The following is an 18,550-nucleotide window of genomic DNA, read 5'->3' as shown; positions in this document are numbered from 1 at the left end:
AGGTAGAAAAGTTAGAATGAGCCCTGAGGTGGACAGCCAGAATAGTGGCTCAAAGGTCTGAATAACAGGATCTGAATCCTGACTCTGTCAAGTTACCAGTGTGACTGTTGGCAAGTCAATTAACTCCTTGGGGCCTCAGTTTCCTCATCTGGAAAATGGAAGGAAAGGTTAGAGTAGTGGGATTATACAAGATGGTTTAGGAAGTTCCTTCTAATTCTACATCCATGAACTTATGACCTAGGAGTTTTTGTGGTCTCCAAGTTCAATACGAGTCAACATTGTGATATGGCAGCTAAAAATGCAAATATAAACTTCAATGAACTGTACTTTGCTCAGATAGAATAACCAGCTGTCTTTTAACTCAGTAGATTCGTTTAGAGGATTGTCTGAGCCTCGAAGGGGTTAAGTGACTTACCCTCAGTTACATCTATGGGTAAATGTCAGAAGTGAGGTTGGGACTTTTGAACTTAGGGCTCTCTAACAAAGTCCAAAAATAAATTCACACCAAGTCACAATGCTTTCCTACTGTTAATTCAGGCTGAGTCAGCAGAAGCATACAATTCAGAGCGAAGGTCTATTCAAACTCTGGATTATCTCTGGGCACTTAGGATCAAGGATGAGAACCTGGAATGAACCAATCTAATCAACATTTATTAAGTGTTTACTATGTGCCACCACACTGTGCTAATTAATGGGGATACAATTAATAAAAAGTTAGTCTCTGCCCTCAATGAACTCTAATGGAAGAGCTTAGAATCTAGTAGGCCTGAGATGGATAACCAGAATGGTAAGGCAGTTGATCATATGAGGATGAGGTGAAGGAAGTAGAGATGTATATGGCCTTAGAGAAAGAAAAGACTTAGTAAAACATGATAGCTATCTTCAGGTATGGAGAAACAGCATTACACTGGTTTTGTTTGAAGGCAAAATAGGGCGCAAAGGGTGAAAATTCCTGCGGAAGATTTGTCTGATAATATGGAATAACTTTCTAGTAATCAGATTTCTGAAAGTGGAATAGACCACCAGAATAAGTTTCCTATCACTGGAGGTTTTTAAATGAAGGTCAGACAGCCAGTTATTGGGAAGGATATAACTCAGGGTTGGCTTTAGATGACTTCTGAGATCTCTTAAAATTGTGAGATTCTAAAGGTAGTTGAGGACGTGTCAATAGTGATATCATGGCATACTGGAATAAACATGTTGGAGGTGAGGAGAACTGTATTCTGCCCCAGACTTTGACACCAATGGGCTCGATGACCTTGGGCAAGTTAATTTAATCTACTGAATCTCATGATCTGTAAAAAGGACTTAAGAGTAGGTGAAATCTAAGGTACTTTTTAGTTTTCCACTTATATGGCTTTTTATTTTTTGTTAATTTGAACTTGACAAATACCAACAAACAGGAACAACATTTGCCTGTACAAAGAAGAGAAAAAGAGGACTGTATATAAAACCTTGAAATTCTGTTATTTGCTTTTTAAAAGGTATACATGATCTTAACATGTTAATTCCTGCTTGTCTGTCTTCCTTGGAACTTCCTTCGGATGTTAGGGTTTTTTTATACCTTGATGACCACCTTTCCTTTTTTTTTCTTTTTAAATTGTTATCTGTATAATTAACTTCCCTCCCTCCCCTTTTAAATTACTTTCCCCTAACAAAGAAAATAAAATATATCTCTTGCAACAACCAAGCAATCAAGCAAAACAAATCCACATATTGCTCATGCCTTTAAATATTTTTTCATTCTGCTGCAGCTTGAGTCTGTCACCTTTCTGTTAGCAGATGGGTAACATGCTTCACCACTGGTCCTCTGCAGTAGTGGTTGGTCACTGTATTGAACAGAGAGTTAAGTCTTTCAAAATTGCTTTTCCTTTACAATGCTGTAGATATTGTATACATTTTTCTGGTTCCGCTCACTTTGTTCTACATCAGCTCATGCAAGTTTTCTCAGGTTTCTCAGAATCCATTCCTTTTGTCCTTTCTCATGGGGTGATACTATTCCATTACATCCACGTACCATAATTTGGCCATTTCCCAGTTGATGGGTGTCCCCCTTTAGTTTCCGGATCTTTGCTACAATAAAAAGTGCTGTTATATAAATTTCTCTGTACATGTGAATCTTTGATCTCTTGGGGTGTAGACCTCCTAGTGATTTCATTGGATTTAGGTCTGTGTATGCACAACTTAGCCACTTTTTGGGTAGCTTTAAATCATTTTCCAGAATGGCTAAACCAATTCACATCTCTCCCAACAGTGAATTAGCACGCCTTTCCTGTCTTCCTGTCATCTTTCAGTACGAGGTGGAAATATGAGGTTGTTTTCGTTTACCTATTTCTCTTAATATTTGTGATTTTGAACATGCTTATGACTATTAATAGCTTACATCTCTCTTTATGAAATTGCTTATTCATATTCTTTGACCATTAATCTATTGTGCAATAGCTTTCAGATGATTTTACATCTTGACTGAACAATAGGCATCACTCAGAAACCCCTAAGTTGGCATCAATCTCTGTCTAATACACAGGTAAGGAACTAGCTGTCAACTTAATTTAGAGATATGGTCACATATCTCTAGCCTTATCTCAAATTTAGTCTCTTTAATAAAAACATTTTTTCTTTAAAAAAATTCTTAACAAACACCAAGTAAAACAGGCACTTCCTTGTAAACAACAAAACAGAGAAGGTAAGGAAGTAGCTCGAAATTTCATTTCATCCTCCCTAAAATAAGATGTTATGGCTCTGGTCATGTGGCTCTTTAGCCATAAATGCTCCCTCCCTATATTCTCAATAAATGTTTATGTCCCTTTGGCCCTCTACCATGATTAAAATGAGACAGCCTGATTTCACTGACTGGGAAATCTTTCTGGAATTCTTTCTCTTCTCATCACCTCCTGGCTTTTTCCTAGTCCCAGCTAAAGTCCCACAGTCTACAAGAAATTTTTCCTGATTTCCCCTTAGTTCTAGTGCCTTCTCTGTATTGATTATTTCCAAAATATCCAAATATCCAAAATATCTTGAGTATGTCCATAGTTGTTTGCTTGCTCTCTCCTCCATTAGACTATGAGCTCCTTGAGGTCAGGAATTGTCTTTTCTTGAATGGTTTGCATTCAGTATAGTGCCTGGCACACAGTAGGCACTGAATGTTTTTTGTCTGTCTAATTTCTTTGAAAATGCATTGAACTATGAATCAGAAAACTTGGGCTGGAGTCTTGATTCTGCCTTTTACAAGCTATTTATGTGACCTTAAATAAATCACTCCTTTTCTAAGGTTCATTTTTTTACTCATCTTTAAGATGGAAATGATACCTGTCTTATCTACTTTATAAGGTTGTTATAAGGAGCAAATGAAAAATTGAAGGCATTTTGTAAGCTGTAAAAGCACTATATAGAGGTTCAGATGATGCCTCTGAAAGTGATAAGAACCTCTAAAAGCCGTGAACAGTGGTAAACACATTTATTCCTGAAGTAGCTTTTAATGTTCTTTTATAGTAGCTACTATATCTGGTTCTCAGTAGGATCCTACTTGACCAAAGAATTGAAATGAGCTGGAAAATGTTCCATGATCTCTAGATCCATTCTGGTTTAAAATGTAATCTTTAAGCACTGTAGCAATTAAATACTCAAAGGATAAAGGTAAACTTTTGAATGTCAGAGGGAGTTAATTTTACTCATCTATAAAAAGGTGTTAGTTCAGACTAGATACTTGTCTCCTCTAACTCTAACCCTGACCATGTGACAATCAGGCAGGGGTGTACTGGTAAATGTTTAACAACCAGCCCTGGGGGATGAGGGTGTATGTGTGCAGGATACAATTTAAATTTAATCTGAATTATTAACATTTTCTTCATCACTTTCTTAAGAGTTGAAAACCAACAAAATAATAAATCAAGGCCTGTTCATTTCCAAAGTATAAATTTCACATTGAAAATCTACCAGTCCTGGTATGAGCTGGGTCTAGCACTCCATTGCTAGATAAAATAAAAAGTAATAAAACAAACAAACAAACAAACAAACAAACAAATAAATAAATAAACTGACCATTTTCTTCTAATAACAACTCAAACATTTAAGTACGGGAGATATTAAGATAGTATTCAGCTGCCCTGGATGAATTCAAGTCACCTGTGAGAGATATTAAGACTGTACTTCAATAAAGTCAACCTGTACCAGATGAACTGCTTCCTTGGGTCAGATGTGACCTTGAGCTCCTGTCAGTGATATTTGAAAGACGACAGGGAAAAGGGAGAGGTATTATAATGTCAGAGGACAAATTTGCAAAATTTCCCAATTTTTTCAAAACGGGGAGAAATCAGACTATAGGCCAGTGAATTTGACTTTGATTCCTGAGGAAACTCTCTAACATTTCATTAAAGAGATAGTTGGAGAACATCTAGAAAAGGAGACAGTGATTACAAAGGGCCATCATGGCTCCATCAAGAAGAAGAAATTGCAGACTAAGCTCATTTGCCTTTTTTTTGGGGGAGGGGGTTAGAATTATTAGACTGATAAGAAGAATGCTGTGCATAGAATTTACCTATAGTTAGCAAAGCTTTTTAAAAAATGTCTCCTATTATTCTTGAGGAGAAAATGGAAAGATGTGGACTTAATGATTATACAAATGGATGGATTCAGAACTGAAGAGCAGTTATTTATGGTGCAATGTCAACCTGGCAGAGAGTTTCTAGAGAAACACCCCAGGAATCTGCATTTGGCCTCATGCTATCTAACATTTTTACTAATAACTTGAATAAATGCATAAATGGTATGGTCATCAAATTTGCAGGTGATGCAAGGCTGGGAAAAATAGCTAAAGCAATGGAAGATAGTCAGGATTCAAAAGGATCTAGACAGGCAAGAGCATTGGGCTGAATTTAATAAGATTAAGTTCCTTAGGGATAAATGTAAAATCTTGCACTTGGGTACAAAAAAAACAATTCCACTAATACAAAATAGGAAGGTGTGAATAGATAGCAGTTGTTCTAAAAAAGGATGGGATGGGGAGATGGGGTTGGTGGACTTCAACAGGAATCAACAGTGTGGTGTGACAGTAAAAAAATAAAAAAGGTAATTTGATTATGGGCATTAGGAGGCATAAAAATGGTTATGAGAACTGGCTGAAGGAACTGGGCGTGTTTAACCTGGAGATGAGAAGCTTGGTGGTGATGGGAGGGGGCGGATAGGAACAACACAGATAATATCTGTGTTCAAATACTGCATCTGAAGGGCTGTCGTAATGGAGGAGGGGCAGCTAGGTAGCACAGTGGATTAGAACATTGGACCTGGAATAAGAAAGATCTGACCTCAGACACTTACTAGCTGTGTGGCCCTGGGCAAATCATTTAACCCCTATTTGCCTCAATTTCTTAACTATAAAATGGGGACACATTGGAGAAGGAAATAGCAAACCACTCCAGTATCTTTGCTAAGAAAAAGCTACGGATAAAAGTCCATGAGTCACATAGAGACTGAACAAGAACAATATGGAGGAGGGAATTAGATTTGTTCTGTTTGGCTCCGGAGAAGGAAGAACCAGGAGGAATGAATAAAAGTTGCAAATTGACTAATTTAGGCTTGATGTCTAGAAAAACTTCCTGCCAACTCTAGTTGTCTAAAAATGGAATGGCTTGTTTTGGGAGGTGGTGGATTCTTCTCAGCAGAGGCTGAATGACCCAATCACTTGTTGAGTATGATACGGTGGGAGATTCCTTTGGGTGTGGATTGGACTAGATGACTGATGGGATATCTTTCAACTCAAATTCCATGATTCATCCCCTATTTTACAGATAAGGGAAATGAGGCTCTGAGAAAATTGTCCATGATCATATGTTAAGTGTCTTAGGTAGAATTTGAATGCTGGACTTTTGCGTTCCAAATACCATCCTTCCCTCCTTAACCTCACTGATTCCTGAGATGGTAAGCAATCTGATATAGGTCATACATATTCAATCATGTAAAACATTTACATATTAGTTATTTTGTACAAAAAAGACTTGAACAAAAAAAGAATGAAAGGGAAAAAATAGTATGCTTTAGTCTGTGTTTAGATAATAACAGTTCTTTTTCTGGAGGCAAGTAGCATGTTTCATAATTAGTCCTTTGGGATTGTCTTGGATCATCATCATATTGCTGAGAATAGCCAAGTCATTCACAGTTGATCATTGTATGTAAAATACTGCTGTTAACTGTGTACACTGTTCTGCTGGTTCTGCTCACTTCACTTTGCATCAGTACATGTAAGTATTTCCAGGTTTTTTTGAAATCATCCTGCCTCTTATAGCACAATTACAATCATGTACCACAACTTGTTCAGCTGTGTCCGTTGCCATCAGAGAAATGATGACATGACTTGCACTTGACTTTGCTTTGAGTGAGGGAGGGCTGTGCAGGTCACTAGCCTCACTTCTCCTCCAGAGCCATCTGCATCCAGTGACCGGATATTCATCCCAATTGATAGACATCTCCTCAATTTCCAATTCTTAGTCACCACAAAAAGAGCTGCATGTTGATTAATTTTAACTGTATCATAGTTAAAATTACCCTAAATCATTCCTTACCTGTACTTACCCTAAAACATTCCTTCACAGACCGATAAACCTTCAGAATCTCACAAAAACCAAAAGTTTAGAGGTAAAATACTAGTGATTTCCCAATTTACTCCTGTTCATTCTCTACTCAGCTATCAAAGTGATCTCCCTAAAGCCCAGGACTAACCGTGTCACTCCATGGTACTCCCCTTACTCCTTTCTACTTACCCCAAGATTCAGTGACTGACATCTTTGCTGTTCTCACACGACATACTCCACCTCCTGTCTGTGCATTTCAACTGGCTATCCTACACACCTGGACTTCTCATCCCTTCTTATCTCTGCCTCCTGACTTCCTGGAAATGTCAGCTACAATCTCACCTTCTTCTACAAGTAGACTTTCCCCATCCTAAATGTTGTTAGTGTCTTCCCTCTGAGGTTATTTTATATTTACACAGTGTATCTCTTGTTTGTACATAGTTATTTGCACATTGCTTCCCGCATTAGAATATAAGTTCCAGGAGGGCAAAAAGACTTTCTTTGTATCCCCACTGCTTAGCCCAGTACCTGCACATAGTTAGGGTTTAATGAATACAGGTTGAATAGACTGCCGGAAAGTCTACTAGCTAACTAATCAGAATTTCAAAGGGTAGTGAAAAACAGGGGGTAACTTACTTTGTGCCTAGAGCCCAAGTTCTAAAAGCATTTTATCTCTAACAAGATCACCTCCCAGCCAGCTAAGCTTCCCACCCGCCCCCATGTTATCTCTTATCTTTTTTCTTCTATTCTAGAAACTCCCTTCTCTTTCCATTTTCTTCATTCCTTCCTACCTCCCTTTATTTGTTATAAGAAACTGACCATTGCTGCTGTATTTACTAAATCAAATTGTATGTTGGTTTTTGTCCTTAATTTAAAAAAATTAAAAAAAATAAGAAAGCTAAATATTTTGTATTGTTTTTAAAAATAAAAGTAAATTACTTTTAAAAGAAACATATATTAGGTTTTTGCTGATGATTTTTCTATGGGTGAGTTAAGTTTCACTTAATATACCTTAATTGGATATCTACAGTGGAAGAACGCTGTGTGCTGAGTGGCCACATTCTTGTTCTGATGGTATCATATATTCTTCTCTTAATCCATGTTTGGCAGAAAAGTGACCCCACTGATACAGACTTAGTGCAGAGTCTAAGAGGACCTTTCTTTACTTCCTTTTCCTCAGACTTGGTCCTTTCTCACAAAGTCGACAGAACCTTTTGCCTCCAATCTGGGAGATTTTAGAGTCTAAGCAAGGGTTCCATGATATTCTGGAATCTGATCTATCCAAACTTTGTATCTTCTTAAATATCCCGCATAGTGCTCTGCATACAGTAGGTGCTTAATAAAATGTTTACTGAACTGATTTTAATTGATTCATACAAAGAATGCTCAGGTGTTAAGGCTGTTTTGGGGCCTTTGACCTTGAATTAGGTCCTAAATTCTCTCTGGATAGAAACTCAGTTTCTGGCTACAGTGGAGCAGCCAACTTCAATGAAGTCTTTGTTCTCTTGGTGATTACATTAAGATAGGGAAAAGTTCTCCAGAAGGCCACTCAAAGACCTGTCCCCTCAGCACAACCTTAGCCTGTGAAGAACAGAAAGTCACACCAGGCACTGGACGTTTCTGTATAGCCTCCTTCACCTTCCCCCAAACACAAAACCACTCTCCCCAAGCACATCCTTGGGATGTTAGAGTTACAGGAAACGGGGGAGTGGGTTTCCGTGAAATCCCTGGGGCAAACATAGCACTGTTCACAATGGGGTTCCAATCAATAACTACAAGTACCAGGATCTTTGTATTCTCTAAAGTACTATTTTGCATCTGGTAAGTTTTGAATGAATGAATGAGAAAATGTCTGGTGAGATAAATGCCTTGGTCCTAGGAGAGGAATATGAAGCTATATTTTGGCTTAAACTGTCCATGAAGTATATAATTGTCTTTTTCAACCTTAGGCCCCTACCAAGCCTATCTTTGTCCTTGCTGATTTCATGGACTACTCAATCTGGGATCCCATATTCCTACACATCTGAGGCCCGAGAAACACTGAAACAACTGCTCAAGTAGCAGAGCTGGCTGCCCAAACAGTCACCTCCTCTTACCCAACCTATCCCAGAGGGCACTGCCCAGCCATAATATTCTGGACAGGGAAAAGGCATTGAGTTTCAAGTTAGACAAGAGCTAATCTTCTTCTTGTACTCTAGCAACAGTGAGTTGGCTCCCTTATCCCTTAACCCTGGCACTCTCTGCTTAGGGGCACTGCCCTGTAAATTAAGACAGTGTCATTTCATCTGGCCAAATCTAAATCTGACTTAGAGACAGGTGGCTCAGTGGATAGAGCACTGGGCCTGGAGTCAGGAAAACCTGAGTTCAAATCCCACCTCAGATACTTAGTTGTGTGATCCTGGACAAGTCACTTAACTCTATTTACTTTAATCCACTGGAGAATGAAATGATAAACCACACTAGTATCTTTGTGAAGAAAATCTCAGGGACAGCATGGTCCACAGGACATGACTGAACAACAACAAATCTGACTTCACAAATCCTGGATCAATGGCGAAGTCAGGAGAGGTGAATTCTGGAGGCAAGATTACAACATTTTAAAGCTAGAGGGGCTATTGCTAACAAGGCACAAGGCTCTGCTTAATTTACTTGGCCACCACCACTGGAAAGAGGATTTTTGTGATATGTATGAGGAACATTCCATCTTCCCAGAAGAGTCAGGAGAAACAGGGGCAGCCAAAATACTAGGAGAGACGGAGTAGCTGGACCCTTCAGGGTACCAGGACAGTCATGTAGAGCTTGTGGGGACAGGGGAAGTATTTGTGTCATTTTGAGGCCCTAAGGAGAGGGAGGGGAAGGAGGTGGAGTCCATGGAGGTGAACTAGGGCCCCAAAGGCCCCAGGAAAATTTTTCATTGTAAAAACAAAAACAGGGCCCAGCTGCTGGCTGCACTCTCTGACCCTAGGGCTCAGCCTTGCTGGATAATGGCTCCCCAAACTCACCTTTCCACCTCTCCTTCCCTGGGGTGAGGCTATCCATCATGCACCAGACACAAGCCATCACTCATTGCTTCCGGCCTGGCCAAGAACAAGCCCTCTGCCTGAGCTGGGCTGCACCCCATGACCTTTATGCAAGGGTTACAAGCTCCAAGAACTGCAGACTAACGTTTCCAGAGGATAGTGGCCCTTAACTCAACCAGTGCTGTTTTCCCCAGCCACCCAATCCCAGTCCAAACCTCTAACAGCAGAAGGTGATGAACTAGTTTTCCCTTCACCCTGATTCTGGAGGGGGGAAAAGGCCTCCTAATAGTTTGTTCCTTTGTTTCCTCCCTGAAGGATTGCCCTGAGAAATTCTTCCCCGCCTCCTCAGCGAGAGGAGCTGGCTGGCTGGCAAAGCCTGAGTGGAAAATTGGTGAAGCTAATGAATGGTATGGTATAGCACTGCAGAGGCAAAAACCTGGAACACAGCCCTGGAGGGACTCTGCTGCACTGCCCCAGTGTGGACAAGCAGGGAGAGACCAGAGACTTGCATTTCAGTCGCTGGCCATGATCTGGATCCTCTTGACCTCTTCTCTCTATTTTGAACACAAGGAAAAACCCACCCCTTCCAAGATTCACTAGCCACCCTCCTCCAGGCTGGAGGAAATCCAACAGCTGAGCATCCAGTTCCCACTCCCACCCTCCCAGAACTTTTTTTCCCCAAGCCTCAAATCCATTTTTGCTCTCAAGTAGGTTATTAACATCACCTTTTGCCCCAAATGATTTCACTGACCTTGTGGCATAGGCTGGAACTCCTTTTGCCACCCAATATGAAATGGAAGAAAACAAGCTTTTTCCCAGGCAGAAACTTCCTAGGTGGGGCAAGGGAGTGGGGCGGCGGAAATTATCTCAGAATAGCCATAGGATTGGGTTCTGCCTGGCCCATCCCAGTCAGCAACAGCCTTCAAAAACGGGAACTTATAGTTCTGAGAGTGGAGTACAGAGAGGGGTGGAAAGTACCAGAGAATGAGACACTGGGCCATCGTGGCTCTCCCCTTCCTACCCTCCTCTGTCTCTAATACTCCACTAGAATCCAACTAACCCTCTTCCCTGGGTACTTCTTAAATCTGGTGAGGTGGAGGCAGCTTGGAGGACCCCTGGAAAAGGAGGGGAAGCTTGGCCTAAAGAAGCAGGGGTTCTTATAAGCTTGGGGTTGGAGGGTGATGGTTTTGGCATCAGGCAACACAGCCTCTCCCTGTCATGGCAGGTTTGTGCTGAAATATAGAGACAAAGACCTGCTTTGTGGTCCACAGCATTCAAGGGGATGGCAGTCAGGAATGGAAACGGTCAGCTTTTCCATCTAACTGCAACTTTTCCTCCCCCTGCCCCAGCTCCTTCAACCAGATTCCTTCAATCAGGGGGGGTGGGTGGAGCTATAACCCCCCCTTCCCTCCCCCAATAAATCCTTTTATTGGTTGCAGGTTTCTGTGCATATAAGAAGCAAAGTACCCTGAGTCAGCCTGTCCCACTTGCTGACCCCCTCCCTACCTCCTGCCCACATCTGGGTCATACAGGTCCTGGGGGCTGTCTATATTATTGTTCTATTAAGGAACCGGGCAGACCCTAAAATCTTGGTGCTATGATGCTGGCTTGGGAGCAGCTCTGAATTCACTCCTTTTCATTCCCCCAAGGCCTAATGTTTGTTCCTAAGTGAAGAGAAGCAGTCTGTCCTCCTGAAATGGCCTGCCCTCCCTCTTCTCCCTTCCCCACGACCTGTACCCCTCTGTCCACTCACTAATCTTCCCTTCAGGTCCCTCTTTGGAACATAAGGGCATAGGCTTGGGGAAAACATGCTTAGCGTCAGAGAGAAGAGGTAAGGGGGAGGGAGGGAGAGTGAGAAGGAGGGAGGGAAGGCTTTCCTGGAATCATTATTAAACTTTCCAACAACAGCCAGAAAGTGAATACAGGCAACTCTAACCCCTCCCCACTCCCCCAGGAACGTTTGTGAACTGCTAGCTAGCCAGACTCTGCTTTAAACTGGGGGAGGGGCTTCCAGTACCAACAAAATGCTCAGAAACTTTTATTTAAGAGGAAGCTTTTTAACTCTTGAATTTTGGGGGCTTCAGTTTTATTTCTGTGGTTCTTTGTTTTTAGAATTTGGACAAATATTTTGCATATCATAGAACATTAGTCCTGAAAGAGACATTGGAGATCATTCAGTCCAGCTCTTTGGTGTATCAAGTGGGCCCATGCCCCTGATACTTCTAAGGGGTTGGCTTTGAGGGTCTGAATCTCTATCATCTCTAAGACTTGGGTTCCTACCCAAGGTTTCCCTTAAGAATGTCAAAATTTGACTCTGTAAGTATTTAGGCTAACATAAGACAATGGATACTGGACAGGTTTTCTTTAACCTCACAAAATGGAGACTGAAGTTGTATTTGAACCTACTGATGCTCAGGATAATTCTCCTCCATTTTCCTTAGGGCAGCAGCCAGCCCTCTCCTCTTCCAAGTCACACCTAACTTCTTTGGCCCTAACCTCTACAACAATTCACATTTCATAGGAGCGGTGACTGGAATAGGTCTGGGTTGCTCATGGGTATGCATGATTTCCTGTTGGGCTGAACCTTCTTCCCTTCGAGACTTTGCAGTCTGAGTATCTGCATGGCCTTCTGAGCCTCTCCTCTTTGGTTCTCTGCCACCACCCCACCTTTTAAAAACCAAACCCAAAGGGCAGCTCAACCCTGTGGACTCTATCCTTAATATGGTATCAGGTGATTATCACTGCTCCCACAACTACAAAGCTCTGAGTTTGAGTGCACAAAAATAAAGGCCTCTTCAATATGGCAATGGGGATCCAGAACAAGGAGAATCCAAACCTTATCCAGGGAATTCACACTTTGTTCAGCAGGCAAGGGAGCTTATATAGCACCTTTGGGCACATACCTATCACTAAAGGAAGAAATTAAATGCCTTATCCAGTCAGCGGCAGAGCCAAGATTTGAATCCAGGCCTCCTGATACTAAGTTCAACGTTCTTGCCATTATGTTGTTATTTAGTTGTGTTCACTCTTTGTGACCCATTTAGGGTTTTCTTGGCAAAGACACTGGAGTGGTTTGTCATTTTCTTTTCCAGTTCATTTTGCAGATTAAAAAAAAAAAACAAACCTGAAGGATTAAAAGACTTGCCCAGGGTCACCCAGCTAATAATGTCTGAGACTGGATTTGAACTGAGGCCTATCCTGACTCTAAGACCACCAAATTATCCACTGAGCTATCTAACTACTGCTAAGATATTCTACCTCTATATGTTCTACCTCCTTAAGAATCACTCACTCTTCTTGAAGGGCAAGATATGGATATTCCTCAGTACATGGAGTCCCTTCAATAACATGTTATGATCTAATAACCATTAACAAACCTTGAGGAAGTTTTCAGTGTGTTGTGTAGGTCTGATAATGGAGGATTTAAGTTTAGATGCGGACAACAACTGCATAGCATGAGGAGTGAACACCCATGTGATGGATCCATTAAGAAGTCACTAAAATGAACTGGCCCAAACTACATCTTCTCATACTTTTGGCACAATTGTGTTCCTGCATCTCGGTCTCTATGCAGGGTCCAACATCTCCAGCTAGGAAGGGCCAGAGTAGCCCCATCTCTTTAAAGTAGGAATCTTCAAAAATGCAGTAGCAGCAGAATCCTTCAACAGAACCTTTGTAGGAAAATCTTTAGAATTTTTTTTAAGCTGATTAAGACTAATGATACCAAAAAAAGCATATCATTGATTTAAAAAAATCTATTTTCAGATCAGTTTTATTCAGTCTAACAATAATACAAATTATTTATTCAGAGGGACCTGATTGTTCGCTATCTAGCCATAAATGTTTTATAATTGAAAACAACGTTGGGAACAATAGCTCATTCTAAAAGCTGCTGCGCAACAATTTTCATTTTTCCCTTTATTTACATAAGCCAGTAATGTTTGAGATTGTTTCAGTTCATATTTTCACTTGAAAAATTCAATGATATTGCTTTTAAATTCACTACATTTTGATAAATGAAACATACAAGAAAGCATGGAAATACCTATAAACAGAGATGTAAGAGAAACTCAGCAAAACCAGGACAGTCTACAACACTGTCAGCAACTACATATCTACATGTTTTCTTTTTAAATGGACACATACACATATACGTACTTTTAAAAAATAAAAGCCAGACATAATAGAATGTCAGACAGGTTTGGAAGGAGACACAAAACAAAACCATTTTTACTTATTGGAACTTTAATTTGGATCTACTGTATTTTGTTAAATGCTGAGGTTTTTATAGACTATTTTATTACTTATTTTGTAAGTTTATTTAATTATGTTTTATTAATGGCTTATACTTTTTAAAAAGTTGTTTGATCTTGCTTGTAAATGCTTTTGTAATTTTTCCAGAACCATGATTTTGTTAACATAACAGACACTGATTAAGATTTCTACAAGGAAGCCTAAACTGGAGAAAGCTACTGCCACATTGGCATTTCCTCCAGTACTTTAGCATTTAGTACTGTAACAAAGTTTATGTATGTTTGTTTCATCAGGGTAATGGTTATGATACTTATCTCTTTAACTCTGAAATTTCTAATAATATAAATGAATATCACTCATTTTACATGTACTTGGTCAAGAGGTGTACAGTGTATTCAGGAAGAACCAGTACCTTGGTGTGATGGTTGCTGAGCCCTTTTCAGGGCTCTTTCCACCTTTGGTATCCATCTGTTTCACCCAACTCTCACCTGTGGCTCCAAGAAGCTGCAGCGTGTGCAGTGGTCACACCCTGGGGTAAACCATTTCAGCAGATGGGACAAACCAAGGGGTCTCAAACTCATTGGTGAACTAGGGGGGTGACTACCCCAAACATATGAAGACTTCCCCTGGTAGAATGGGCAGATGAGAACAATTTGTTCCAAAGGCCATGAAGGCAGCTGAAGCAGACAATGTGGAGCACTTAGAGCTTGGTTAGACAGAAGATGCCAAGGTCATCTACTGCATCCTGAGCCATCGCCAGTCGTCTTGACTCTATCCTGCCACTGGACCATGATGACTCTGGAGGAGAGAGTGAGGCTGACGACTTCGTGCAACTCTGCCTCACTTAAATTCAATTTACACACGAATCAAAAGACATCACCCATACCATTTTTTACCAACCAACCTGGCCAAGATACTGAAAATCACAGACCCTTAGGTTAGACCTCAGAAGCTATCATATCTCATTTGACTCATACCTGAAAGAAAACCCCTTTTTTGGGTTCATCCTTTGTTTGCTGAAGAAGACCATGCCATTAGAGAAATAATGACATGACTTGCACTTGACTTTGTTTGAGTGAGGGAGGGCTGTGCAGGTCACCAGCCTCACTTCTCCTCCAGAGCCATCTGAATCCAGTGACCAGATATTCATCAGGATGACTGAAGATGGCCCAGGATGAAGCAGTTGGGGTTAAGTGACTTGCCCAAGATCCCACAGCTAGTGAGTGTCAAGTGTCTGAGGTGAGATTTGAACTCAGATCCTCCTGACTCCTGCACTGGTGCTCTATCCACTGCACCATCTATATCTCAGACAAGTGGTCAAAAAGTATTTGCTTGAAAACTTATAATGAGGTAGCCCATTCTATTTTTTGGATAGCTCTCATTGTTATAAAAAGTTCCTAAGAATTACAATAAGCTTAAATCAGCTTCTTTCTACATTCTACCCATTGCTTCTGGTCTGTCCTCTGTGGGCAGAGAACAAGTCTGATTCCTTCCATGTGAGAGCCCTTTGAATATCAGACAGCTATAAACTCCTCTATAAATCCTCTTTTTTTTTTTTTTGAGGAGAAGTATCTCCAGTTCCTTCAACTGATCTTTCTATGTCATGATCTGGGGGTCCTTTTCATCATTATGGTTAGCCTCCTCTGGACATTCTAGCTCATCAATGTCTCTCCCTAAAAGGTGGTGCCCAGAAATGATCAGGGCAGAATATTAATTGGGATATCACCCCCATAAGATAGAATATGGCTTCTTTGCAATTTATCCTCTATATAGCTTGTTTATACATATTTCTTTGTATTTTATCTCCCCCATTAGATTGTCAGCTCTTTGAGAGAAGGGATTATTTTCTTTGTATTTTGAGAGTGGAGCACAGTACCTGGCACATAGCAGGCTTTTAATAAATGTTGGACTGACCTTCCCTACCTCAATACTTCTGAAAGTGAATTTTTTAAAATTCCAAGTATAAGAGACCAATTAGCGTATTACACAATTGATTCTAGTCCTTTAACTGTCCCCATTTCAATCATATGATAGATTTTGACCCATGGTAGATGATTCTTTCTGTCAGTTGATAACCCATTGTATGCAAACCATAAAGACTAGATAGAGCTGAGTCAGTCAGCCAACTAGCATCTATGAAGTACCTACTCTGTGCCAGACACTAGAGAAAGGATGTCCTAAGCCCTCTAGTTTCCAGGGCACAGAGTTGGAGTACCATCTTTGCTAAGGTGCCCTCTCAACAGGGAATCACCAGAATGTCCCTGGTTCACCAGTGCAAGCATCAAGATTGACCGAAGAAGAAGCGTCTATGTCCCAACAGCGTGCTCTACTTCAAAGCCTTTGACCAGACACCCTTCCTCTGTTCCTCCTACATAACAAGACTAAGTGCCTCCATTTTGGTTAATCTTCCAACTCTAATCTCTGACCCTTCTTGAAAGAGACATCCTATTCAAATCAACAAGCTATCAAGCTCCCAGTTATGTACACATAGCTTGCTATACAACATACAGGTGTTCTTTTGCTTGAGAAACTTCAATCAAGTGAGAGAAATGACAGGTAGGGGAAAAAACCTATGCAAGAAAATCATATAAGGGAGGTAAGGACAAAGGACCAGGAGCATTCCAAGGGAAAAGATGCTAAACCATCCTCAGACTCCTCTTTTCATCTCCTACCCCACCACACAAACACTTTTCTGCCATTATTCAAACAAATAAAACCCATCTCTAACAAAAAGAAGGAAGGATCTCTTTGATGACGCCTTCTCATTTAAACAGATAAATCTACTAAGACTCCCTTTCTATTCACCTTCCACTAAAGGCTATTACTCCATTCTGGACATAGAATACATGCAATATATTTGACTGATACGACTGATATTGGTTCATATGGATATTATTTATATGTCTTCTTCAGTGTCATATTAGACCTTAAGCCCCTTGCCACTGGGGGTCTGTGACCATCTTTGTACAGAGCCTTGCAAAGCACCATATGTAGGTGCCTGATACATGCACTTGGCAAGGATGTATTATATGTATTCCTGAGCATTATTAGATGAAAGAAGCATATGCTTAGTTGGTGTACTTGTAAGAAGCCTCAGTCAACTGATACCATGAGATCGATGGTGTGTCCCGAAGCATTGGTCAGTTCATGCACATACCTGAGCTAACTGAGCCACTAACCAAATCCTTTCTCAACTATTTGCTAATTTTCTGTGCAATTACCAGCAGCCAGAAGGTCACAAATGGACCTATTGCTAGTGAACATGCTTGAATCTTAGTTCTAAAGAACTCTGAGAGCCACTATAGCTTCAGCTTCTGCTCCCAGAATCTCTACAAGTTAATTTCCATTCCTCAGCAGTTTCCTGGCCTTTTCTTTTGGTCCACTCTCTTTTGACTCACTGCAGATCGATGCTAGTCCCATAGAGTCCTTTACTCCCATTGGGTTATGAAGATTGTGGGTCCTTCTGAGGTCCTTCAGACTTGTTATGTGTCCCCAAATAGTTAGCAAATATGTCTGTGTGTGGCCCTAGGAGGCCAATTATCAGGTACCCAGCCACAGAGGCTGCTCTTTTTATCAAAGGTCTTTCTTTTGCATAAATTTGTGACCCAAAAAAGCCTCCATACCACAGAAAGAGAAGGAAACTGGGGTGGGCAAAATCCCACCTCATCTGAGCAAAGTGCTAAATGAGCATTCTTACTATTCATTCATCTGCAATGAATACTCTGATCTTACTCAGAACTTTAAAATGTTTTCACATCTCTTAGACAAGGAAGTGCGCTCCAAAATCACCAACCAAAACCATCTCCCTCCAGGGGCAGGATCATAAAGAGCACAGGGCTCCCTCCCACAACCTCATAACACCACAGACTTCACTAAGGTCTCCAGCCCCAATAACATGTGACATCACCCAAACAGCCTGTAGCTCAGATGCAATAAGATTTTCTCTCAAAGAAAACAAGACCTGAGATTGCTCCTCCTCAATAAATCTGAGGATCTCTGCCCCCAACACTCCTTGGGTCATAATCAGGCTACATGCTGAGATTCCACATCCCTGAGTGATCATGTTTGAGCCCAAAAAGGCTCACAAGTCTTTCCTGACTGGTCTCAGACACTTCTTTCCCTTACCTTGTTCAGGCAAGGTTGGGGCTGGTCTGGCAGTGCAGAGTGTGGCTGTGACCAGCACAGCCCAGAAGAGGAGGTTCTTCCAGCTCCACATCCCAGTTCTGCAGTTACAGATCGGTGACAAGGCTCCACACCTCCATGGGGACTCTACCCGATCCTTGGGCTTGATCCGCCTGTTCAAGATCTACCTGGAGGAAGGAAGATCAGAAAGTGATGAGGTAGCATTAGTTGCAGAAGAAAATAGTGAAGTTGGGTGATAACTATGTTATCATTTTTTCCAGACTATGCATAAAGAAATAACTTGTTAAGGCATGGAGGATTAGGTAGTTATATCCCTGTTCTGGTACTAGATTCTAGGCATCTGACTTTTTTTTTTTTGGTAAAGACAGGGTCTTCCCTCTTGCCCTGTTTGGAAGTACAGGGGCTGCTTATGCACCTATTTCTATTACTAATTGGCATGGGGACTTTGACCCACTTCATTTCTGATGGGGGTTTGTTCACCCCTCCTTGGGCAATATTTGAGCCCTGCTCCCAGGGGCTCAAAATATTGGTGCTGAACTTAGTTTGGCATGGACTCTGAATAGCCTA

General features: G+C 41.0%; 1 protein-coding gene across 18 annotated transcripts in view; it reads right to left on the bottom strand.

The window, feature by feature from the left end:
• FGFR1 (fibroblast growth factor receptor 1) overlaps positions 1-18,550 on the bottom strand; it is a 69,162-nt gene that overhangs the window by 37,789 nt on the left and 12,823 nt on the right. For all 18 annotated transcript variants that reach the window (XM_072635146.1, XM_072635151.1, XM_072635148.1 and 15 more), the window contains exon 2: positions 17,966-18,150. In XM_072635146.1, coding sequence (XP_072491247.1) covers positions 17,966-18,056 — 91 coding nt within the window. In that variant the 5' untranslated portion in view covers positions 18,057-18,150. The remainder of the gene's footprint in view (positions 1-17,965; positions 18,151-18,550) is intronic.

The sequence above is a fragment of the Notamacropus eugenii genome, chromosome 1 (assembly GCF_028372415.1).
Source record: "Notamacropus eugenii isolate mMacEug1 chromosome 1, mMacEug1.pri_v2, whole genome shotgun sequence".
NCBI lineage: Eukaryota > Metazoa > Chordata > Mammalia > Diprotodontia > Macropodidae > Notamacropus > Notamacropus eugenii.
This window is presented reverse-complemented; position numbering and strand designations above follow the sequence as displayed.